Consider the following 27012-nt stretch of genomic DNA (forward strand, 5'->3'; position numbering starts at 1 on the left):
TATGTGGCTTTCATCGTGGGAGCAACACTTGTGCATCCTCTAAAGTTTTGCGTGTTTGTGTATGTGTGTGAGAAAGAGTTATCAAGGGAGCTCTCCAAGCTTGAATAAGCCCTTTGTCTGCCTTGGCTGCTTTCTGTTCTGGGCCTGCTTTCCTCCATGATGCTGTCTGCTCTGTTTGAATCCCTGATAAAGGGCCCTGGTCTTTCTCCCTCAGCGCCCCTCTACTCTATCTCCTCCTCTGTTGCTGTTTCTCCATCATTTCTCTATCATCTTCAGCCCATCTCTCCAGATGTTGCTTTTTTCTGTCCTTTTCATATTGCCAAGCTTCTCATCACTCATTCCTGCTATTACTCCTTCCTCATCTTTGACTTGTCTACCACCCTGTTCCTTCTCTCCTTTGCTCTTCTTCTCTGCTAATTTCTTTTTCTTCTCATTTCTTCCTTCCATCACCATCTCACTGTGTCTCTCAGCCTTTCTCTGCTTCCATTTGCTCTGATGGAGGCATGGATTGCAGAGACAGGCCGTTGGAAGCAAAGAATTATAAGATAAGTTGGGGAAAAAGCACAGAGAAAAATCAGATTTGATGTAGATTAGTCACACCCGACTGATACTTGATCCGCTTAATAAGATCAGTTTTGATCTGGAATTTCAGATTGCAGTTTCCATCCATCCATCTATTCTCTGTAACCCCTTTTCGTTGTTAACAGGCTGCAGCCTGCTGTGTGGACATTGGGAAAAATATCTTGAACGGTGCACAACTTGAAAAACCATTTACAAACATATCTGGCCATGCACAATTATTAGATTCACAGGGTATGTCAATCCTTTAGTACAAATACCACTATTTGACAGTGTTAGCAGATTAAAAACAAAATCTAAATTATATTGCCAGAACTATTTACCTTTCATGGCCACAGGTGTATAAAACTGAGCACCTTGGCATCCAGACTGCTTCTACAAACATTTCTAAAAGACTGGGTCTCAGGAGCTTAGTGAATTGCCGCGTGGTATCATAACAGGATAACACCTGTGCAATAACTCCAGACATGAAATGTCCTTGTTACTAATATTGTTACTAAAATGGGAACACTGAACTAAGCATTCATGCTAGGAGGGTTAGCTACAGCAGCTAGGGAGCACGAGGAGCAGAACTTAGCTTTAAAACTCAGCCAAATTGAAGAAACTTGGGTTGCAGGCAGATAAAAACTCTGCTTTGTTGTAATGATTGTGCTCCTTAACTGCAGTAATAATAATTATAATCATCTTTATTGTCATTGCAACATACATTCTGATGAAATTTCTTCTCTGCATTTAACAACTGCAGTCAACACCCAAGGGGATGGGTGGGCTGCCATTCTGCCATTGCGCAGCGCCTGGAGAGAGCAATCGGGGGTTAAGGGTCTTGCTCAGGAACCCAGAGTGGCAGTCTGTGGGAGTGGAACCCAGAACCTCCTGGACACAAGTGCAATTCTCTACCCACTAGGCCACCACTCCCATGCAGGCCTGGGTTTTTTTACAACGTAAAACCCAGCCAGCTAAAAAAATAAAAACAACAACAACAACAACAACAACAACAACAACAACAACAACAACAACAACAACAACAACAACAACAACAACAACAACAACAACAACAACAACAAGCTTAGCCTCTCTCAGATGTTAAAAGCATAGAATTATTAAACACATAATAACAAACACGGCATTAGCACCAGCTGCAGTGAATCAAAGACAAAAACATTGCGGATACACAAAATGTGCAATCAGGCAATCAAATAACACACGCACACACACACACAAGATCACTTTTGTCAGGGTTTTGTTTACCGATGAACTCAGGACGCGCACACGGGACTAAAGTTTATGAGTTTTTATTTGAAGGAAGTATGCTGGATGGCGGATGATGAAGACCGGAGGTTCAGGGCTGCAGAAGGTCAGGGATGTAGGTGATGGCAGGAGCTGACGGGCCGGAGTGAGAGAGAGTCACAACTATACAGGCCGCAGGGAAAGCTCAATACTGCTCGGCTAGCAGGGCCCGTAGCCACAACAGCTTAGCAGTTCATTTGCAGACACCAGGACACAGAGCTGAGCTTCTCGAGGGCGGCTAGTTAGGTTAGCAGAACTTGAGAGACACCAGGACACAGAGCTGAGCTTCTCCAGGGCGGCTAGTCAGGTTAGCAGAACTTGAGAGACACCAGGGCACAGAGCTGAGCTTCTCCAGGACGGCTAGTCAGGTTAGCAGAACTTGAGAGACACCAGGGCACAGAGCTGAGCTTCTCCAGGGCGGCTAGTCAGGTTAGCAGAACTTAGGAGAAACCAGAGCACAGAGCAGAGCCTTTCCAGGATGGCTAGTCCAGTTAGCCGTTCTCTGGAGACACCAGGACACAGAGCAGAACTTCTCCAGGGACAAAACAGCAAAGTTAAGAGTCTATAGAAAACAGGCAGGACTAACCTTAAACAAGAAAAACAAATCTTCCAAGGCAAAAACAGGGACTGGCATGGAGAGGTGTGGAATGATGCTGAGGAGGTGAAGTGGAAATGACAGAAAATAACTGATGACTGAAAACAATAAATAAAGTCAAACCTAACCCAAAAGAGATGAAAAAATGAAAATAACAGAAAAACAAAGCCAAACCAAAACTCAACCATGACATTCCCCCCTCCCCCCCCCCCCCCCCCCCCCCCCCCCAAGGCCGGACTCCGGACGGCCTAAAATCAAACAAAACAAACTACAAAGTGACCGAACCAGGGTGGGTGGAGGGAAAGCAGGATGGCGGGCAAGAGTCATAACCAAGCTGATCTAACCTGGGTGGGTGGAGGGAAGGTAGGATGGTGGGCTAAAATCAAACCAAAACTACCCACTAGGGCGAACTAAAAGGTTTTTTTTAACAACCCCTGGTAAACCAAACAAAGGGCGTCTAACAGATGTTGGTAAGCCAAACAAAGGGCATCTAACAGATGTTGGCAGGCGAACATCGCCACAAGGCAAAAACGGGCATGACAGGCGAACATCGCCACAAGGCAAAAACGGGCAGAACAGGCGTACGACAACGCAAAAACGGGCAGAACAGGCGTACGACAACGCCAGAGGCAAGAAACGGGCGCGCGACAGCGCCAGAGGCAAGAAACGGGCGCACGACAGCGCCAGAGGGAAGGAACGGGCGCGCGACAGCGTCAGAGGGAAGGAACGGGCTCACGACAGCGCCAGAGGGAAGGAACGGGCGCACGACAGCGCCAGAGGGAAGGAACGGGCGCACGACAGCGCCAGAGGGAAGGAACGGGCGCACGACAGCGCCAGAGGCAAGAAACGGGCGCGCGACAGCGCCAGAGGGAAGGAACGGGCGCGCGACAGCGCCAGAGGGAAGGAACGGGCGCACGACAGCGCCAGAGGGAAGGAACGGGCGCACGACAGCGCCAGAGGGAAGGAACGGGCGCACGACAGCGCCAGAGGGAAGGAACGGGCGCACGACAGCGCCAAAGGGAAACCCGCCGGGGCGTGAGGGGAAACGCCGGGGCTTGGGGAAGAGAACGTCGGGACGTGACGGAAGCAGGAACATCTAAAACGCCTAGGAACAAGAACAGAGGGCGTACTTACATGCCGGGGAACGGAGGGCGCCCTAACACGCCGGGGAACCGAAAACAGAGGGCGTCCTAGCACGCCGGGGAATCGAGAAACCTAAATACTAGGAGACAGAGGAACTAGGAGGCCACAACAACTAAGGAGGCTCGAACTAGCCAGAGCTAATGAGCATGAAACAGCTCAGAACCAGGGGACAGAAGTCTAAATGAGCGCTAGGACCTAAGGAGCGCTGGGAAACTAAAGATCTAAACCAAAAACTAGAAAACCAAGGCAAGACAAGAAAACTAGGTCAGGGATAACACCACAAAGAAAAACTATAGCAAAAAACTACTAAATCAAAACAAAATACTAAGCAGAACTATGAGACTAAAGCTAAACTAGAAATTAAGGCAAAACAAGAAAACTAGAACATGAATAAGTAAACTGACGAGAAAACCAGAGAACTAAGGCTATAAATGAGGAAGCAAAGCAAAGCTTGGAAACTAAGGCAAAATCTAGAATCCTAAAACGGAGCAGGAAAAACAAAAGCAAAACAGAGACTATGAACTCTAAGAAAACAAGAACCCCTAAATAACTCTAAAACCCCAAAAATCCTAAGTAAATCAAAAACTGAAATCGAGCCCAAAAAATAACAGAAGGCACTGGCCTTAAGGGCTCAGGCAAAAACGGCTGCTAAGCAAAAAAGAAAAAGTCTTCGTGGAGGTCGTCCTGGACGAGGCAGGCGGCGGAGCAACATCGCCCGACTAAACCCTCGAGGAGGGCGGCCCCGACGAGGCAAAGTCAAGCGGCCCGGAGACCGCGGTCGGCGGCTCCGGCAGAACAGAAAAGTCAGAGACGGGCGCCGTGGTGGACGGCCCCGACGAGGCAGAGTCGAGCGGCTCGAAGTCTGCAGTCTGCGGCTCCGGCCGAACAGAGAAGTCAGAGGCGGCCGCCGTGGTGGACGGCCCCGACGAGGCAGAGTCGAGCGGCTCGAAGTCCGCAGTCTGCGGCTCTGGCCGAACAGAGAAGTCAGAGGCGGGCGCCGTGGTGGACGGCCCCGACGAGGCAGAGTCGAGCGGCTCGGAGTCCGCAATCTGCGGCTCTGGCCGAACAGATCAGTCGGAGGCGGTGCCAAGCTACAGGTCTCGGCGGAAACCAAGGCCAGAGGCGGGTCCTCCTGGACCTCCTCACGGGGCTTGGGCGGAGGCAGGTCCTCCTGGACCTCCTCACGGGGCTTGGGCGGAGGCAGGTCCTCCTGGACCTCCTCACGGGACTTGGGCGGAGGCAGGTCCTCCTGGACCTCCTCACGGGACTTGGGCGGAGGCAGGTCCTCCTGGACCTCCTCACGGGACTTTGACAGAGGCAGGTCCTCCTGGACCTCCTCACGGGACTTGGACAGAGGCAAAGCGGCTCCCTCGGAGGCCTCGGGCTGAGGCAAAGCGGCTCCCTCGGAGGCCTCGGGCTGAGGCAAAGCGGCTCCCTCGGGGACCTTGGGCTCATCCTCGTCGGCCGGCGGATCTATTTTCTTGGCGGCTGGCAGAGCGGAGTTTACTGGTGGAGGCGGAACCATCTCCTCGGCTACTTCAGGCAGTGACGGCAACAGGCTTCGGAGGGCGGCGGCGCCGGGCTACAGGCTTCAGAGAGCGGCGCCGGGCTACAAGCTTTAGAGAGCGGCACCGGGGTTGGAGGCGGATCCTCCTCTTGAGCCTTGACGGACCCTCCGCGCCGGTGGTTCTGCTGTCTTCGCCGGGAGGGGACAGATGAGGAATCTGGGGTAATCTCGGGGGTGGCAGCTGGCCAGCAGGGCAGAAGGTCGTCTCGGTCACCGTAGTAGAACTCCCACAGCTGGCTCTCCTTGATGCGTGGGGCTCTGCTAGGTGGAACGATGAGCCTCACTCGAGGGGCCAGCTGCGAGTCATGGAGGTGATGACCGAGACGACGAGAGGCTGAGCGGCTTCTCTCCCTGGCCTCCGGGGTAGCTGTATCAACGCCCACGTGAACCACGGGGGAAGTGGAGTCGACCCGGATCGGTGGCGCAGGGTCCCGGGCAGAAGCCATGTTGGTGTACCTCTCCCTCATCTGGCGTTCGCACATCTCTACATATGCGCGGATGTCCGGGTCGTCAACTCCTGCAGGTAAGCCCCGCATGGTGCCTGAGTTCACCTTTTGACTGGGCCGTACTGTCAGGGTTTTGTTTACCGATGAACTCAGGACGCGCACACGGGGCTAAAGTTTAAGAGTTTTTATTTGAAGGAAGTATGCTGGATGGCGGATGATGAAGACCGGAGGTTCAGGGCTGCAGAAGGTCAGGGATGTAGGTGATGGCAGGAGCTGACGGGCCGGAGTGAGAGAGAGTCACAACTATACAGGCCGCAGGGAAAGCTCAATACTGCTCGGCTAGCAGGGCCCGTAGCCACAACAGCTTAGCAGTTCATTTGCAGACACAGGACACAGAGCTGAGCTTCTCGAGGGTGGCTAGTTAGGTTAGCAGAACTTGAGAGACACCAGGACACAGAGCTGAGCTTCTCCAGGGCGGCTAGTCAGGTTAGCAGAACTTGAGAGACACCAGGGCACAGAGCTGAGCTTCTCCAGGGCGGCTAGTCAGGTTAGCAGAACTTGAGAGACACCAGGGCACAGAGCTGAGCTTCTCCAGGGCGGCTAGTCAGGTTAGCAGAACTTAGGAGACACCAGAGCACAGAGCAGAGCCTTTCCAGGATGGCTAGTCCAGTTAGCAGTTCTCTGGAGACACCAGGACACAGAGCAGAACTTCTCCAGGGACAAAACAGCAAAGTTAAGAGTCTATAGAAAACAGGCAGGACTAACCTTAAACAAGAAAAACAAATCTTCCAAGGCAAAAACAGGGACTGGCATGGAGAGGTGTGGAATGATGCTGAGGAGGTGAAGTGGAAAATAACTGATGACTGAAAACAATAAATAAAGTCAAACCTAACCCAAAAGAGATGAAAAAATGAAAATAACAGAAAAACAGCCAAAGCAAAACTCAACCATGACAACTTTAATGTTTTAGCAACCGGGAAAAACATTTTTCAATAGCTTTACAACTCAATAAGTTGTAAATCTAACTTAATATAAAATGTATTTCTCTTAGATTTTAGATCATCTTAAAATGTCTATTTCACACACAGTCATAAAACATTTTTAAGTTGATGAGTAGAACTGCACCCCAGTTAGGGCGTTTTAAAAACATTGAAAAATACAATTTCATAGTGACACTTGATTTACCAGAGACTGTTATTCACTGATGGTCTCAGGTTTGACAGATTCTACTTTGTTCAAAAATAAATTAACTAGTGAAATGAGTTCAAGGAGATGGTGTTTTATTAAAACGTGGAAGCTTTCAGCTTTCTGCTATGCAATGACAATGTTTTTTGGTATATTTGTTACTAATTATTTCTATAAGTCCACCAATTGTGAAAAGCTTCCCACATTTTTACAACCCACCTATAAGCTATATTTTCAGCTCAATGTGTTCAAAAGAACTCCAGTTGGGTGGAAACCCATCTAATCATCTAATCTGGCAACACTGACTACACTATTGCTTTTTTTGTTTTGTTTTATTAGATTTTGGGATTTTAGTGAGATATGTTTTCTCAGCACTGTAGGAATTGTCACAGAGCCACTGTTAAGACTGAAGCATATACATTTTTTTTTTTTTTTTTTTTTTTTAAATTGTGCCCCCCTATAATTTGTTTCTGCAGCCGGGTCTGGGGTGTAGTGATATAAAGCACCCCACACTAAACTCTAAAGCAGAGGAAACAGGTTCTCTAGATTGACAAGTCATGGCTCTCTGTCTGGAAATCCTTTGGGTAGGTCTGGGTTGGGCATTAACTCTGAGAACAGCACTAACCTGACCACATTGTGGAATTTTTGGCGCAGAGGGGATTATGATGTATGTTTTCAGGAGTTGACTATGACATCTTGGCTCTTAATGCTTCAGCACACTTTTGGGACATTTCATGCCCTTAAGTTTGTGGGAACACATTTCGACCCGTTTCTTCCTGTTCCCTCATGACTGACCACCAAAGGTAGTTTGTCGTTTAGGCTGTGCATCCACAAGGATACGGAAATTTGGAAGATCGTAAAACAATATTTTTTTAAACCAGGTCCCAGAGTGGATAAATTCCAAAATGGCTGTTTCATTTTTCCAGGCGTACAGTACATGCGAGCCACATCTTTTCTTAAACAATGATGTTGTTCCCTCGCCTCTCTTTGCAGCATCTGCATCTTTCTCAAAAATAACAACAAAGATGTCGTTGCAATGTTGCGGCTTTGTTATGGCTAATAGTAGTGCGTTTATGAAAACTTGCTGTGTTTGTCTTTGTGCAGACTAGGCCTAAGTGCACTTGAACTTGTGTTGCCTACACATCGCCCTGATCTCAATTCAATAGAAAACCTTTGAAATGAATTGCATTGGAGACTGATTGCCAGGTGTTCTGGTCCATCATCAGTGTCTGACCTCACAAATACTCATTCTGGACTCTTTTCGTCATAACTGGCTAAACGACTTCAATCAACCAGCAGGAGGTTTCTTAAAGTTTTTTGGTTTGATGTGGTTTGTCTGAAACTGTCATATTCTATCCGAGTTAACAGACCCAAATGGAGACCAAAATCAAAACCAATGATAATGGTTCAACAAGGTTTTCAGAAATATAATATAGTTTAATGAAATAATATGAAATAATTAAGCAGGTTTTTCCTGGCTATCTTGTACAGTAACTCACAGAAATACTGAGCTACAAGATAATCTGATACACAATGGTTTAAAGTGTAACTCACCCCAAAAACTATTTTCTTTAGCTGATAAACTGGATAAAGCAGGCCTAAGGGTGCTACTTTAATGTTGTGGTGCAGTGGTTTATTTAAAGGTACCTAATGGAAACCGGAAGGAATTAAAAGGAAATGTCTTGGTTAATAATGGGAGTAGGAATTTGCAAAGGGACAGACTGACCCAGAGCAACTCCAGTTACTGTGCTGTTTTCTTTGGCTTCTCATTGAAAGGACTTAAAATGTTGGAACATTTCAGCTGTTTGAAGCTGACTTTCTTTCTAAATCTCAGTATACCTGGACACCAGTAACCCCTCTAAGTTCAGTCTCGTATTCTGACTTGGGAATTATCCTTTTTTTTAATGATCAATTATTTTTGTGCGTCTAGTAGTAGGCCCACGTTGAACTCATTGTAGAACAAGCTACATGGAGACAACAAAAATCCTTAATTAGGATTACTTGTGCAGCAATTGTCGACTAAAATGTGACTGTTGCTGATGGCGATAATAATGGAAAGGAAACTAGCATGAACACTCTACTATTACAGTTGATCTGACTATATAAAACAAACATAAAGCTGAAACTATGGCAGTTCTTCTTTTGCACTGGATTTTCCATGGCTGAGTTTTTGTTTGGCTTTTCTCCACCCTTTGCAGCTATTGTCGAAAATATGGCAGAGTTCAGACCTGGCCTGTGCACTGAAGCCGCTCAACAGGGACTCATGCAGTGGCTGCTCAAGAGAATCAAGGTAAGGATTGGGTCACTTAGGATGTAGCCGCTCTTACACAAGGCTGTTGTTTTGACAAACCTACCCAGCAAACATTGGTCGAGTCCAAGGATTCCCATTACCTGCTAGATGTAGCCATGACATCACTGGTACGATCACTATATCAACCAAAAGAAATGAAGATGCGTACGCTCTAGTTATGTTGCACTTTGTTTAAAAGTCGGATTCAAAACATGAAGAGGAACATTAAATTAATAGGTTGTTGTTTTCATTAAAAAAAAGAAGAAAGTTTCATCATCTAAATATAATAAAATAATTATTTGAATTAGTCATATTGGGTTTTAATGGTTAAATAACTTTGAACATTGCACTACATAAACTTGAAAATTGTGATTCAGTGCCTTCATAAAGCAAGTTTTGTAACTATAATAAAAATGTAATAAAAGTAATTGTCAGTTGTAGCTGTAAATTTATCTAAAATCGCTTCGGATTCATTTAATATAAAGTTGTGTTGTTCCGAAGCTTATTAGATTTTGTTTTCCCTCTGTTGGCTGTTGTGATTGAAATAAATGAGGCTATAAATGTATTTATAAAATACCGTCGAGCACTGCTTCATACAATGCACGAGGCAGGTCGCTGCTTGAGGCTACAAACTGCAGATTTTCATGTAGAATACCTCGTGATTTTGTAGCTCTCTGGAGAACAGAGCTTCTCAAGATGAGTGGTAATTAGAACTTGCTCTCGCTCCCTCTCAGGCAAAGATGCCGTTTGATGCTAACAAGCTGTACTGCAGTGAGATTCTGGCCATCTTGCTACAAAATAATGACAGTAAGTTTGTCTCTGTGAATGCTTTGCCCTGTTTTTGAAGCTCTCAAAATGATTGTTGCTTCTTATTTCTTTCCTTTCCCCCATCCTGATGCGCTCTCTGTCAGCATCCCCTTATTGTCATTTCCCTCCTTCCCTCTTTCCTCATTACACGTCTCTATTACTACACCTCCTATTTATATTCCTTAGAATCGTTTCCTTCCTCCTGCTTTTCTTCCCGTCCTTTATCAATCTCGTTTTCCTCCTGTACTTTTCTATTTATTGTTGCCTTTCATGTTTTTCGCCATCTCTCTGGGTATATTTGCTGTCGTCATCTTACGTTCCCATTGTCAGTAAAAGAAAAAATCGCTGCATTGCCACAGATAGCCACAGGATGATCAGGTCCTTGGACAGGTTCTCATTAATGATACAATCCATCTTGATATGCAGTTGGACGCACGTCTTCTTTCATACCAGTTTCCCCTTTCTTTACTCGGTCTCAATTAGCCGCTTTCTTTGCATTTCAACATCCTCAGAGAAAACTAAACACCTAAAAAACCTAAATAAAGCCAAGCAGTCCCAGATAATGTCCCATGTGTTTAATCTTTGTCAGTGTTTGAGGTAAAAACAAGGCAAATCGCCCCCATTTTTATGAAATGTGACACTTAGTATGGCTCCTTGACGTCCTAATTTGCAGGGATATTTATCTTCTCTTGCTGTGGCTTAAAGGTGTCAAAGCTAAAGTGAGAAATTATCAACATAGATGTTTCAGCACTGGCGGCTACATGGATTAGTTTCAAAGGATGAATGTTTTTAAAGGGCACGCTTTTCTGCCGACTCAATGTTTTTCTGGTTGATCATGCACTTTTGTCACTTTTCCTGCACCTTCATTTCTGTTGTTTTCTCCCCCTTTGACTTTTATTTTGCATTGGTTGAAAAATATTTTAAGCTGTTTATTTTTTTGTCAGTCTTGCTGCTCCTTTTTTTTTTATCTCTACCTGCCGTTTTTTTTATTGTTCAGGTTTAGCTTTGACTTTATTGTATTTTTTTGCCCACAGCTACCAGAGAACTTCTGGGGGAAATGGATGGTATTGATGTCTTACTGCAGCAGCTCTCTGTAAGATATTCCTCTTTCACTGAAGCACATATTTGTCTGGTTAGGCTTACTATTTGCACATTGCTTGTTTTGTCATGTGCCTTTGACTTTATTAAAAACACTGCTGACTGATCAGCATAATACAGTGCTTTGCAATAGTAATCATACCTCCTGACCACTTTTGCTGATAATTTTATAAATAAAATGATCTGGGAAATTTGGCGTGCATTTTGATGCTGTCCTCTGAGCCAGCACTTTGAAGAGTCACCTTTTACTCCAGCTACAGCTTTGGGGGATGCCTGAATTCTGATCTTGGCCTGTATTTGGCTCTGGCCGTCTTCCCTTTCCTTGTTGAAGAAAAATATCCCCATGCTGATGTGGTACCACTTTTGTGCTTATGGAAATTAAATGGACAAAGTAACAACTACCAGCTGTACTGGCCAACATGCCCCATCGCCAATGTCTGCTCATGTTTTGGCCTTCTTGCTCCCTTTAACTACTCATAGTCTTACTTGTCAAGCACACCGACAGAAGCGCACAGACGCTTCAGATTTAAAAAATAAAATAAAACACTTTGTATTCTCATGTTGTCAATACCACAGAAATTACAATGTGCGTTTGTTTTTCTGATTCACGGCCCAGGACCAAAAAAAAAAAAACAATGGCATTAGATTAAAAGGGACTCTATGCAAATTCCACTCAAACATTTCAGATTTTTATCTGTAAAAATAGTAGAAAAAAATGTTTATTCACCATACTTTACTATTATGTTCTATTTTGTGTTGGTCTACTGTATAAACTATATAAAAATACCTTGATGGTTTGTGCTTGTACTGCGACAAAAATGCTAATAAATTCAAGGGAATATGATACTTTGTCAAGGTAATGTATCTGATAATAGATACATTTGTATTATTATTATTATTATTATTATTATTATTATTATTATTATTATTATTTACTTATTATGTTTTTTCGCGCTCTTCTTAACAGTGGCTAATTTTGCCCAAATATCCTCAGATTATTCTCAGAAACCCCTCATTTTTAAATCAATCAAAAATACTCATGCATGTGGAGCCTTTTTAAGGGTTTATATTTTCTTTTCTCTCAGGTGTTTAAACGTCACAACCCAAACACAGCCGAGGAGCAGGAGATGATGGAAAATCTCTTTGATGCTCTGTGTTCCTGCCTCATGCTGGCCTCCAACAGGGACCGCTTTCTCAAAGGAGAAGGACTCCAGCTAATGAACCTCATGCTCAGGTAAGGCTCCAGTTTCTAAGAGGCACACTACTAAGCGTCAGTCGGGCCGTCTAGCACTTTCATGTTACCGCATGTCCACAACCGTCCAGCTGTGTATGTACTGTTGCTGTACTAGCTTAATCTAGTAAAACAGTAGACTGAATGAAATGTTCAATGGGTTTTTCACTGATTGATGTTGCATTTACTTCTTTTTTTCTTGTGCAGATGTGAAGCTACAGATAACTCTTAGCACATTGTTTTACCTTTCCAGCAGGAGTCATTCAGGCTCCCAGTTGCAGATGTAGAAGCTGTTGTTTCTACCTGTTTTCCAGATTTGTTATTGTCCCAAACACCATCTGGCAAGTTATTAAGATCAGTTTTAGCAAATAAAATAAATCCAAACATGATCAGCATGACATTTAAGGTAAATCTACTTTTAAATGGTTTACCGCAGTTTTTGGACCATAAGATGCACCAGATTATAAGGCACACTGTGAATTATCGCCTCTAAGTGTGTCTTTGTCCACACATAAACCGCACTGGATTATATATTTTTCCCAAGTGTGTAATATCACTCTGCCCCTCCACATACACAGCTCTCTCCTAAGAGAGCGAGTGAGAGGTATCCGTCTCTTCGGGAGGACAGAGTAGTTGGACTACACTGCCCTGTTTCTAACATAAAAGCTAAATAAATGGAACTTTTATATTGAATTAATTTACTCAATTTATTGTTGCTAGCTCGTACTCCAGGAGCGGGCTGCCTTACATGAATGCAATTCTAGTTTAGACATTACAGTCAGGCAGTCTCGTAGACGTACTTACACATTTTTACAGATTTATGAGCGCATTGTACAACATAAAATCAGTCAGTAAGCACAACGGTGATCATAAATAAGGCGCCCCAGATTATAAAGTGCAGCATAAATTTTTTAAAGAAAATTTAAGGATATTAGGTGTGTTTTATTGTCCAAAAAATACGGTATTATTACAATGAAAATAAGGCCAGTAGTTATTAAGAACTAGAGGAAATGCTGTTTCACAGAGGTATTATGGACAGCTGTCCATGTGCTAAAAAGTGGAAGAAGAAAAGGAAGCTCAATCTTCAGCATCACTGGGAGTCCACCTAAATAATCCTCCTATAAAAGGACTGTGAAAGTAGAAAATTGCAGTTTTTGGGACTGCCCAAGTTTGCACAGAATGAGCTAAAAATACATGCGGTTGAACAACTTTATCAGTGCCGGGCAAAATGAAGCCCCCACAGAATGACTGATCTTGGGTTCTTTATAAGAAAAAAGCTTAACAAACTTTAAATATCTTGCCAGGTCAACGTGACATGTGCAAGTGGACTCCTGATCGAAAAAAGACTTGAGTAACAAAGCAAAGATTAGTTCAAGGTGTTTTATTTTTCTTCACACTCGAAAGATTTATGGAGTATTTTTCTTACATTTTAAAAACTTGGCACTATAATAGTGGTGTATGCAGTTTATATATCCACTGCATGATATTTTTTACTAAATCTGTATATTAGGAAGTATTGTTGTATAGATAAGTTAAAATACTCTAGTGCAAAAAACAGAGAAAACACTCCTTTCTAGAGTTCAGTGCAGAAACCTACTTGGTCCTTAAAAGCTCATTTCAGAGCTTTTTCCCCCTGTTCTTGTTTTCTACTCTGCTAACTGTAGATTGATTGGGTGAGAGTGGCAGACTCACAAGGCAGTAGAGCTGACCTTAAACATTCATGCTGACACATCGCATGCATTTATGAAACCTTCACAGCTTCTGCACCTGTGCACTGATAATCACATCACTGGACACAGATTTAAGACTTGGATCAATATCTCATTAGGACAGAATCAGCCCTATCTGTCTTTGAAAACTAGCACATAATCATTTATGGTGGCTTGATCAAATTTAGTGAAAGATTAATGTTGAACCAGGCAAGGACCAACGTGAGCTTTTTCCAGGATAACATCAGTAAAAATGTCAGTATTAAAGCATCGTGATATAAACAGGATTCTAAAATGAAAATGCTTAATGTTGGATACTACAAGCCTCAGAATGAAAGTTGTTCTCCATAAGTCAACCAGCTTTACTGGTTATCTGAAATCCAGTACGTTCGCTTACTTAACAAAAGGGGACTTTGATCTGCAGTATGATTAAGGATGCAACTAACGATTGTATTATTAGATTAATTTGATGATTTTTTTTGATTAATCGACAAATCTGACAAAAAACTAATAATACCACCTATAAAACCACCTGTTTCTTCCAAAATGGAACATTTGAACAGACAGAGCTGAAAAGCACAAAAAGGACAAAAAACGGGTTGCTACTTTGGTGTTCTGTTACAGTAATATTAAATAATTCACCTACAAATAAAGAACTTCATGCTAACCAGACTGCAGTGTTGTAGTCAAGTCACTATGCCTCGAGTCCGAGTCCAGGTTCGAGTCTCCAGTGTTCAAGTCCAAGTCATTAAAAAAAAATCCGAGTCGAGTCCGAGTCAAGTCCACTACTCATCCGAGTCAAGTCCGAGTCGAGTCACTATTGATCCAAGTCGAGTCGAGTTGTAGGAACATGCCGTGACGTGTGATGTATGACATGAAGCAGGAACATTCCATTGCACTAATAATTTAGATATTAAAATCATACACCAAATAATATTCTAATGACATATTAAAATTATAGCCAAATGATATAAAAAAAAAGTCGAGTCTTTTTCTCAATTTCCGAGTCAGAATGATCTGAATGTAGGAGTCCGAGTCCAAGTTCGAGTCATCAGTGCTCAAGTCCAAGTCAAGTCACGAGTCTCTAAATTTAGCAAATGACTCGGACTCGAGTTCGAGTCTCGGACTCGAGTACTACAACACTGCCAGACTGTAAGTCAAACATTTAATAGTCAGTGTTGTCTATATGAACAGCGATTTAACAAAGGTGAAGCTGTAAAACCGTGGTGTCAAATGTGGTTCCCGGTACAAGAACTTGCCTTCACTCACTTAAACTTTGCTGATATTGGACTGTGAACGTAACAGTGCTACGTGCTAAGCTAACAGGACGACGCAGATGTTTGAGAGCAACATAAAATCAGAAAAGTATTGAACCACCCGGGCAACAAACCTTTAAGCTAAGGCTTAACCTTTAAGCTAACGTTTCACTGTTTCAGTATACATTCGCTGGGTGAATGCAGGCTAAAAGAGTGAAACAACATACAAACATATGTTCAGCCTTTGTTGTCTAAAAGTTAATCTTTGAATTAATCTTTAAGTGGAACAAGAGCAGGATATAGTTTTCACAAGCCTAGCGAGCCCTCTTGCTTTTATAGACGGTAATTTTTACAACTTGTTGGTCAATATAAATTACCATTTAAATTTGATACGTAAGTCAGACCTGACTATAAGTTGCAGGATCAGCGAAACTATGATAAAAAATGCGACTTATAGTCCAAAAAATACGGTACATTTCCTTGAAAATACTGCCTCTGCTCTGCCCGTGCCTCGCGCCATTTAACTCACTCTGCAGAGTGTCGTCCAGCTGTGCAGGTGAAGTAAACGGCCCCACGACATGGCCCGTGACACATTAATTGTGCAACATAACGAATGGATAATGAAATCTGTTGCCAGCGCTTTTGATAATTGATTTGTTGTCGCAGCCTTAGTATGAATAACACCGTTCCATGAAATGTTTAACAATTTTAGAGAGAACAGATTTCTACTGAAGATTATAGGTGCACATAATAAATGCAATACTTACCAATATCTACTTAATATCAAAAGAAAAGAAAACCACACAAGCCTTAACTAATGCAACAAACATCAGAATTCAAGGAATCTGACTTTGGTTCCACTTGGCTCTCAATGAAGGGCATATATAAACATATATAAAACATATATAAAAAAAGGTAATTGGAAATATTTTTCTTGTGAATATGAATACATTTTACCAAATGGCGATTGCATTGGTGCAAGTAAGCGCTTATTGATCACGGTACTCGCTCCATTCAACTTATTTATGCTGATAAGTGTTCATTAAATTGACAGGCTGGAGGAATAAGCTGACAGTTTTCTTAATGCCTGCTCACAGGCAGTGCTCAGCAACAGACGAGGGAAGCGCAGTGAAAATTTGTGAATCTTCCTACTCAAACTGTAGGAACTGGACAATGGGGAAAAATGTGTAGTTTTGAAATGTAATTTTCTAAAACTTTGGTCTACAGTACTTATATCCGTCCAATGCCTGTCTGTAACTGGACCTTAGAGCCGATCAAAATAGCTGATTTTAAGTAAGAGTTTAAAATCAATGAGTTGATCGCACTTAACTTTAAACAATAAATTCTTTGGGACCATATTTTTACAATATTCACTGTTGTACACAAATCAAACAACTCCTAAACTGCTATTGTTTTTAAATCTCTAAAATTTGCTCCAATGACTCCCCCTTCACGCTCATCGTGGCTCACAGTAACTTCAGATTTTCTGCAAAATATTGCCTTGAAATTGTAGTGTTATATATTTTTTTTATCTGCAGACAGAATTGCCTTACCTTCCATTTGGAAAGTGTACTGCACATCACTCCCACTTGCCCACCCCAGCCGTCCATCATCTCCTGCGTGTCTGTCTGCAGAACCAGACACAACTGCCTGAAATATGTGTCCCTCCTCTGAGATAAACTCTGTCATCTGTCATTGGTGGAAATGGAGGGAAATGACACTCAGACAGACAGCTACATTTCCTGAGAGGACATGTAGGGTAGAATGGGAGATGTAAACAGACTAGGTAAAGGTTGCTTCTTCATACCACAGCAAGACTTTGATGATGGGAAACAGATGACTTTGTTACTGCAGGATATTTGTTTGTCTGATATTGGTGCCAAATAATGGGTGAATAAAAGGCACTGAATAAGATTTGCGGGACTAGGTCAATGAGAAATGTAGAGCTTTTAAAATGGAAAATAAGGGGATTTTTGCTGAGCTCTTCAGGTGTGGAATTTTAACTTTGTGACATTTTTGTATTTAATTTGTTGCTGCCCCTTGGCCAGGACTTTATCCTTGTTAAATAAAGGTCAAATTAACAGAAATTATTAGTTTCTTTTGACCACTAACTCAAAAAAACAAAATTATAAATGCCTTCGACAAAGCATAAGACTTATGGCAAATCTAAGCTAAAGGACAAGGATCTACACTACCGTTCAAAAGTTTGGGGTCACATTGAAATGTCCTTATTTTTTAAGGAAAAGCACTGTACATTTCAATGAAGATAACTTTAAACTAGTCTTAACTTTAAAGAAATACACTCTATACATTGCTAAAGTGGTAAATGACTATTCTAGCTGCAAATGTCTGGTTTTTGGTGCAATATCTACATAGGTGTATAGAGGCCCATTTTCAGCAACTATCACCCCAGTGTTCTAATGGTACAATGTGTTTGCTCATTGGCTCAGAAGGCTAATTGATGATTGGAAAACCCTTGTGAAATCATGTTCACACATCGGAAAACAGTTTAGCTCATCACAGAAGCTAAAAACTTACCTTCCTTTGAGCAGATTGAGTTTCTGGAGCATCACATTTGTGGGGTCAATTAAACGCTCAAAATGGCCAGAAAAAGAGAACTTTCATATGAAACTCGACAGTCTATTCTTGTTCTTAGAAATGAAGGCTATTCCATGCGAGAAATTGAAGATTTCCTACAACGGTGTGTACTACTCCCTTCAGAGGACAGCACAAACAGGCTCTAACCAGAGTAGAAAAAGAAGTGGGAGGCCGCGTTGCACAACTGAGCAAGAAGATAAGTACATTAGAGTCTCTAGTTTGAGAAACAGATGCCTCACAGGTCCCCAACTGGCATCTTCATTAAATAATACCCGCAAAACATCAGTGTCAACATCTATAGTGAAGAGGCGGCTGCGGGATTCTGGGCTTCAGGGCAGAGTGGCAAAGAAAAAGCCATATCTGAGACTGGCCAATAAAAGAAAAAGATTAAGATGGGCAAAAGAACACAGACATTGGACAGAGGAAGACTGGAAAAAAGTGTTGTGGATGGATGAATCCAAGTTTGAGATGTTTGGATCACAAAGAAGAACGCTTGTGAGACGCGGAACAAATGAAAAGATGCTGGAAGAATGCCTGACTCCATCTGTTAAGCATGGTGGAGGTAATGTGATGGTCTGGGGTTGCTTTGGTGCTGGTAAGGTGGGAGATTTGTACAGGGTAAAAGGGATTCTGAATAAGGAAGGCTATCACTCCATTTTGCAACGCCATGCCATACCCAGTGGACAGCGCTTGATTGGAGCCAATTTCATCCTACAACAGGACATTGACCCTAAACACACCTCCAAATTGTGCAAGAACTATTTAGAGCAGGAGCAGGCAGCTGGTATTCTATCGGTAACGGAGTGGCCAGCGCAGTCACCAGATCTGAACCCCATTGAGCTGTTGTGGGAGCAGCTTGACCGTATGCTACGCAAGAAGTGCCCATCCAACCAATCCAACTTGTGGGAGCTGCTTCTGGAAGCGTGAGGTGCAATTTCTCCAGACTACCTCAACAAATTAACAGCTAGAATGCCAAAGGTCTGCAATGCAGTAATTGCTGCAAATGGAGGATTCTTTGACGAATGCAAAGTTTGATGTAAAAAAAATTGTATTTCAAATACAAATCATTATTTCTAACCTTGTCAATGTCTTGACTCTATTTTCTATTCATTTCACAACGTATGGTGGTGAATAAGTGTGACTTTTCATGGAAAACACAAAATTGTTTGGGTGACTCCAAACTTTTGAACGGTAGTGTAAATGTAATCAAATGTTAAAAGCACATTGCCTTTTCCAAATTCTAATTTTCTTCTTAATATATAGAATTTATGAATAAAGCCTGTAACTCAAAGTTTTTTCTTACTCAACCTTCCAAAGAACCGTGAGTTTGGAAATAAACACACTCAAAGACCGCCAAGCTACACACGGCTCCATACATTCATCAGGAATCACTGCCATTGGGAGGGATTTCAATACCACATAAAATGGATGAGTCAGTCAGGATCGCTGGGCGGGATTTTCGTAGATGTGACGTATCAGAGAAGCAACTCTTTTCATTCAGACAACAGTGGCGGCTCACAGCGAGGAATTAGGCATTAACATTGATGCTTCTTTGTTTGTGTTGTCCAGTCTACAGAATATTAATTATTTAAAAGAACACCAGCTTTGAAGGCTTTTGTTTATGGAAATTATGTTTTCGCTCTACTCCCGACCGTTGTTGGCAAGAGCTTATTCTTCCCTAATGTCAGCATCACAGGTTGGTTTCCATGTCAGTGGTTCAAGTAGCACGTCAGTAAAGATGACGGACAAGTGTTTTTCCAATAATATTCAAGGATTTTTGGTAAGGCCCTTCCTTCTGAAATACATTTTGAATGGAGCAATCCCAGATGGATGCGTAGAGCTCTGCGGAACAAAATCCATCTGCCGAGAGTCCGGTTACTCAAGGAGATGTATTCAGTTAATTTCAAAGTTTTCAGTAGCAAGTTCCAGGAGGAGGGAGAAGAATAGACAAAAGTTAACCAATTGGAAAACCTTCAGGTGACCAAAGCCGGAAATCCTCCCATAAATATAAATCACAATGGAGTATTGACAATTGACAGTTTGTTCTGAACCTCAGAAGTCAGAGTCAAGCATTCGGAAACATTGTGAAGAAGAAATCATATACAAGAGATCTTCATAATGCAACATAAAAGCTGTAGCAACAAGACACTTTTTGGTAGTATATAAAAAGCAGAACATGTTTCGAAAATAAAAACCCAACTTTAACGTTTGCCTTTTTACAAGATTTTCCACATGAGGTTCAAAACAGAGGGAGTCATTGATCAAAATTGCTAGATATTTGTGTGAACCAGCTCTAGTTTATTTCCCCCAGAGGAGAACACTGAAGGGATCTTTTGTGGCCCCCAGTTTCTGGAAAAAAAAACAAAAGATCAGGATCTACTATTTAAAATGCTTTGGTAAATCTACAAAAGGAGCCTCATAACCATAGGTCCCTATCAAGAGCAACTGTAATGTCATTAACCAGCTTCAGTGCAGCTCTTAGGGTACTATGCCTTTTCCTAAAGTCTCATTGAAAGGATGAGGTGATAGTTTTGCAAGATGAAATTTCCTTTACTCTAAATCTAAAGTTTTTGATTCCACCAATAGATTAGATATTGTCTTATAATTTGTTAAAATCGATGGATCATCAACCTTTAATAAGGGGAAAACACAGTCTGATTTCCAGTCTGAAACAGTTTAGTAATGTTCTCATATATAGAATTGCCAGAGAAAGTATTCTTCGTTTATGCGACTGTGTCAGTGTCATTTTACATCTTTGCCTCTTCAGTCAATCAACTGATATTGCTCTATTCTGGATAAATCAGTATTTGCCTTTAGGTTGAACAGTTTCAATTTAGATGTCTCACGAATAAAAACCCTCAATTGCCTTTTTTAAACTGCTCCTGATTGTTTTTTTTGTCTACGCTTGGTAACGAAATATAAATCCTCTGTTGCGATTAAGTCTGAAACAAGAACATTTGACTAAGCTGTTTTTTAATGACCACTTTATCAGTTTAAGACATATTTTAGAACTTTTACTAATATACTTTTTGATTATCTCCTCTACAGAGAAAAGAAAATGTCTCGGACCAGTGCTCTGAAGGTCCTGGACCATGCTATGATTGGGCCCGAGGGAGCAGATAACTGCCATAAATTTGTGGATGTCCTGGGCTTGCGGACAATCTTTCCACTTTTTATGAAAACCCCAAAGAAGATGAAGAAAACTGGTACTTCAGAGAAAGAGCACGAAGGTCAGTCAGTAATTATCGTTGGAGGGAGCACTTGATTTCTTTACGAGGGCTGCAGTCTGCTGCAAAGATTCAACCCCTTTGTGACTTCTTCAAATGGTGTAACCCACAAGATGAAATGGGGAAAGTTTTCTTTTTTTAATGTTTGGGTCATGCTGATTTCTGTGCACGTTGTGAGACGTCCTTATTTCTTGACTTAGACTGTGCAGCACTTGCTTCTCTTCAACTGTTCTCTGCAACATGCAGTGCAAAAGCAATTTATGTATTCTGAAAATTAAACATCAGGTTAAATAAATCTAAATGTCAGCCACAAAAAAATAACATTTTACCAGTAAAATGAGTGGATTCTCAATAGCTGACTTGGAAAAACCTTGAATTGTTAATGCCCTTCCCCCCACTCTGAAATCCTGCAACAGACCCTGTTTGGAGACATTAGGAAATAAATTGAGATGCGTTTCATGCAACCGCTAGAGGCCTTGCAACAAGGCCTCATCAACATTACTGATTGATATTTGACTATCAAGCAATGGCAAAAATGCAAACTGTCTTGCACAGTCTAAGGAAGCTTGGCTGCCTTTTTATTTCCAATTTAATGTGAAAGCACTCTGCGCTTTATCGAAATCTCCATGACTCACTGCTTTATCCATTCTGCCTTATGTTCTGTCACCTGTTGTTTCACATAAAATTTGTATTGGTGTTCAAATTTTTAATGATCGTAGACCTTGATCTCTGTTATTGAATTGCATATTTCAACAGAGGAGCACCCTGAAGTTGAATGCTTTAATCTTTTTAATTTAATCTATTTCACTATTTAAGTGACTGTGTATTCTATTTTAGTTTAACATTTAATCAGACATTGCAATGTTAAAGTTTCCTTTTAAGACAATCATAGTTTTGCAGCATTTAGATGGTAATATTTGAAGGGTTTTTCGATTTTTCATCAGTAATGATGTTCATTGGGATTAACCAAGATTTTCTGTAATCTTGTCTTTTTTAATCATCATAATCCCACTACTCTCTGTCCTATTTTACCTGAATCACAATTTTTTTTCTCCATTTATATCTAGATAAGTCCACACAACCAGCCACTTTTATAGGTACACCTATTCAATTGCCTGTTTATACAAATAGAGAATCATCCATCCCTTAGCAGCACATCAACATGGATGAAAAAGGGGATTTTCATCCACCAACAACCATTGCATAGTTGTTGGTGCCCAAAAGGGATATCTGAATATTTCACAAACTACTGATCTACAGGAGTTTTCACACACAACCATATCTTAGGCTTCTGTCTAATCAAATGCTTCTTGACATTTAGTTAAACAGGGGTTTTTCAACCACTAAAGAACTCCACATGCTAAATCTAGTTATGATTTAGACTGTGCAAGGAAAACTCTGTAAAGGTGTTTGTATCTTCTTTGTCTTACAGCCTGAATATTATTCTTTGGTCTTCACTCAGATTTATCTGTGGTTTTATTTAGTTATGGGCAGTTGTTAAATGGGTTCAGATATAATATACTATAATATATATAACCCTTCAACACTGCTGTGAGTTTAGAGAAGGAGACTAAGGCCACAATTTGCACTGGGTCAGAAAAAATGGACAACCTATTGGAAAAATGTTCCCTGTTCTGTTTTAGCTGAAACATTCTGATGATTGGGGTGTGAATTTGGCATAAAGAATTCATCCTGCCTTTTATCAATGACTCATGCTGGTGGTGGTGTGGGCTATAGTTTATTGGCATGCTGTGGGAATGTGAGCATCATTCAAGCCACAGAATATTGTTGCTGACCTTGTCCTGACCTTTAGGACCACTGTGTACTCATCTTCTGATTAGGGATGGGTACCTTTTGCTTTTAAAGCAATATGGTACCGATACCCGGTACCTGTGATTTAGGTACCGGTACTTAACGGTACCTATTTTCGGTACTTATGTGTGTTTATGTTGTAGTAAATGTTAGTTTATGATTAAAATCTCAAACATTTTCAATTTAGTATAATTCATTCTCTACATATAAACTTGTTTGGATCTGTAAATGAACCTTGTTAAATAAGTTATAAATGTTAATACATTGCCTGAATACACCCAACATAATTTTTTTTTTTTTTTACAAAACAACAGGTATTAGAGGCACAGAATGGACTAAGTGACTATGGGATACTAGATCTTTCACTAGTTGCGTTTTTGAAAAAAGGTTGCTGGATGGGTCTGAAAACTCGGTAAATATAGGGGGAAATTCACTAGATTGGCATCAGTGACCAGGAGCTTTCTCGGATTAGAAGTATTTCCGCTGCTTGCCTTGCACTTTGCATCACAAATATTGCAGCAAACAATATGTTGCATATTGAGAAGTGGAGCCATACTTTCGACCGCTTTCTATCAGCCATGCTTTGACTGGACCAGTGGCTACTGACGTCATCACACTCTTGTGCACACAATACTGTGTTCATGTTAGGCAGGGAAAATCGCCCACTCTTCCGCTCCCTCGGTGTCACAGTGATGCGTTTAGGTACCGAAACATGGTACCGTTTGATTTAGTGAAACGGTCGGTACCTATGAAAATACCAAATTCGGGACCCAGCACTACTTCTGATGGCTACTTCCAGCAGGATAATACATCATGTCACAAGGCTCAAATCATCTCATACTGATTTCTTGACCATGACGGATTTCCCTGTTCTGCAGTAGCCCAAACTGTCGCTAAAGTTTAACCAACATAGGAGATTTAAGATTGGTTGTAACAGGCGATTCGCATTATAGATGTTCAGCTGAGAAATGTGCAGAAAATGTGGGATCTGTCATGTCAACACTAAACAAAATCTCTGAGCAATGTTCCCAACATCTGGCTGAATTCTATTGCAAACTAGTGGCCATTTAATTGAAAGTAGGCTGACAGGAAAGGGGGTTGAGAGAGGAGGAAGACATGCGGCAAAGGACTGCAGTCCACTGGCGCACCCAGATTTGAGGCAGTTCTCAGGGGAAACTGTCCTTCAAGGTGCAAGCAAGGTGCACCCTATAAGTGTCCACTGAGTTTATTACTGGCGCATGGAGCTTAAGTGCATGGCACTAGAAATATGTTCTACCAGATGTTATAAACAACTTCCAAAAGGTGGAGGTTTCAAGCAATCTTTCGTAGTTGCATAACCGCACACATTAATGTTACAATGATGATTAGGATTCTGTACATTGTGCAGCTCCATTCCATTCAAATAAAACTGCCAAGTGTCTGATTATTAATGTCCAAAGTGAAAAGAATAGACTAGTCAAAGCTACGCAGTAAATTTATTTCTTTGCAGCTTCATTTCTGCATTATGACGTCCTGGCATTTTTTTTTTTCTGTGGAGACACTCTCTCGATCATGCATTGATTTGCTCCCTCTTCAGCCTTTCCGTTTGATATCAGTCCAATCTTGATGGATTTTCCTGTTTGTGCCCTTGAACCTCTGATTTGGAGTGAGGGATGGAAAATGCAAACTGGAAGAAAAGAAGAAAGGAAAAAAAAGTGGAATATCTTTTATCTTTTAGGTTTTGTCTGTCAACATGAAACACATCCTGTCTTTCGGCTGAGTTAATTAAGTTTCCTCCGTCTGGCAAGCTTTCTTAGCTCTGCAGAGGAAAACAAAATGATCTGCCTTTATGTCGCTTGTCACCAGGAGACTCAATGAATTAACCTTTGAACCTTTTAAGCAGCAAGAGGAAAAGTATGGAAGATAACCTTACCTGGCAGTGAAAGCCTCCTGCACCCCTGCCGTCTGTTCTGAAAGCTCTGGCAAGGCAGCTGCGGTTAGAAGGGAGGCGGGAGGTTTGGAAATCTACCCACAGGGAAGTGCACACATGCAGCGCAAGGAGAGTCCAAATACCTGCTTAGGAACCGCTCAAAACTGACTTTACATCTAGTGTTTAGCTTGTGCAATTTTGGAAAAAGGAACACATTTTCATGACAGGTCAGGATATAGTATTTAAATACATTTGTTTTTGTTTAAACTTGAGAATATAGGTTTATCTTTTAGTTACATTTATAGTTTCTTTGAGCCTTTATTTAGAACCCCTTTAATTTAAGACCTTGTTTAAAAGGGAGTCCTGACATCGGCTCAAAACGAATTCAAAATACAAAAGAATGATAAATATTAATATCACTAAGAGTATAAATAAAAACTAAAACGAGTGCAATGACATGCCGCAGTCTAATCAAATACAATATTTGGTTCAGATTATTGGGTAGGTATAATATTTAAGATTTCTGAGGATTTCCTTTCAATGTATTTCAATTTACAGATACTTCCTTGAGTGAGGGACAGAGTAAATGTTTTTTCCACTTCTCAGTGCTCAAAAGGGACAGGACAACTCCTGCACTTTTGAGAGATTTGAGATATAAAGGGTATAGTTTGATATTTGAACTAACAGAGCAGACCATCCAACACAACAATGCCACATACAATGATGAGTCGCGATTTTAAAAGTTATTGATACGTTTCAAAACTCTGGTTCAATGTGTCTCGAGCATCTAAGCACCGTAACATTGCAGTGATGTTATTTACATCTCTGTAATCGAGAGCACCACAAAGTCGCAGATACCAGTCATGTTTTATCCTCCAAAGGAAGGCAAGACTCGATCCCTGAAAAAGAAACCGGCTATTACCTTCTGGCTTTTACAAAAGGTTTTGTGATATTATGAGGAGAAAATCATCAATCAAGAGTCCAAGATACTTGTATTCAGATAAGTAATTTGCTGAATCATGAATTATTTAAATTTTGGGTTTGAGAACTTGTTTTGTGTTGTTGGGTTTTAACTTTCAAAACTGCAGTAAAGGAAAGTTGGATCTGATAAAATGCCTTAGAGGTTATGGTTGTTAGTACTTTACAGTATGGTAAAATGTGTGATTAGCTAGCTGAGACGTTTTTTTTTCCAGCAGGCACCCACTGCACACCTCTCAGTGAGAACGGAGAGGAACTGGGGGTGTTGAAGACAGGTTAGGGGTCTGGCAGTGACAGTGTGCCGTAATGCTCCGAATATCCATTAAGAGGAACGGCTTTGTTGCTTACCAAAGTCGTACTTACACACTTTAACAAATTTTTGAGCGCATTGTACCACATAAAATGATAAAAGTCAGTAAACGCAGCTTTAATCATATATAAGGTGCCCCGGATTATAAGGCGCACCATACTTTTTTGAGATTTATAAATTTTAAGTGAGTCTTATAGTCCAAAAAAATACAGTACATCTTTTAATCTTATAAAACTTTTAAATTAATGTATGAAAACAAACATCCAGTTCTTCTAAATCTCAATATCTTGATCAGTGCGGCTGAATTTTTGGGTAAGTGTTTCAAGTCTTCATGTTGTTGTGTTTCATCTGCTATTATTTCATGTTCTTTGCCTGTAGAGGATTTTCCATCACGTCTCGACTGGTTTGTCAAAGTGCCATAGGTGTAATGAGATGTCTGTCAAAATGCAAATCATATTGAGTTAACCATCCCTCTCTATAAGCCTGTTAATTGAAAATGTCATTAATCAAGGGGTTCTTCTGAATAACACAATAACACTGTAGATTAATTAACTATTGTATGCTTCAAACAAAAGTAATTAGGAGGAAGGGACCTCCAAGTCCTTTCCTCTTTAGTCTCGTCTTTCTCTCGTATCTGGTTAATTGCTCTGTATCATAAACTTCAGTGTATAGGTTGATCCCAGCAAAATCTTTTCCGAAACTGATTCCATCCAATGACCTGAGATCACCAGGCCAGATTAGCAGAAATAGAGCAGACTTAATGGAGAGATTGTACGAGGAAGGAGGGGGAGGGGGGGGGGGACTGGAAGGATGGAAACAAAACCCGAAACGACAAATTACATCCTATCGTTCATGAGTATTCTCGTCACAATGCTGCTGCTTGTTTTGGGGTCTCTGTTTATTGGTGTATGTACTTTGTCATTACCACTGAAATGAGATTGTGTGATGGAAATTGGTGCCAGCCGGTTGTAATATTTAGGTGGCT

General features: G+C 41.4%; 1 protein-coding gene across 1 annotated transcript in view; it reads left to right on the forward strand.

Annotated features, from left to right (window-relative positions):
* ctnnbl1 (catenin, beta like 1) overlaps positions 1–27012 on the forward strand; it is a 98186-nt gene that overhangs the window by 18714 nt on the left and 52460 nt on the right. Inside the window, exons 7-11 of the mRNA XM_036126022.1 lie at positions 9001–9092; positions 9827–9899; positions 10934–10992; positions 12083–12231; positions 20840–21021. Coding sequence (XP_035981915.1) covers positions 9001–9092; positions 9827–9899; positions 10934–10992; positions 12083–12231; positions 20840–21021 — 555 coding nt within the window. The remainder of the gene's footprint in view (positions 1–9000; positions 9093–9826; positions 9900–10933; positions 10993–12082; positions 12232–20839; positions 21022–27012) is intronic.

Source organism: Fundulus heteroclitus, chromosome 1, assembly GCF_011125445.2.
Source record: "Fundulus heteroclitus isolate FHET01 chromosome 1, MU-UCD_Fhet_4.1, whole genome shotgun sequence".
NCBI lineage: Eukaryota > Metazoa > Chordata > Actinopteri > Cyprinodontiformes > Fundulidae > Fundulus > Fundulus heteroclitus.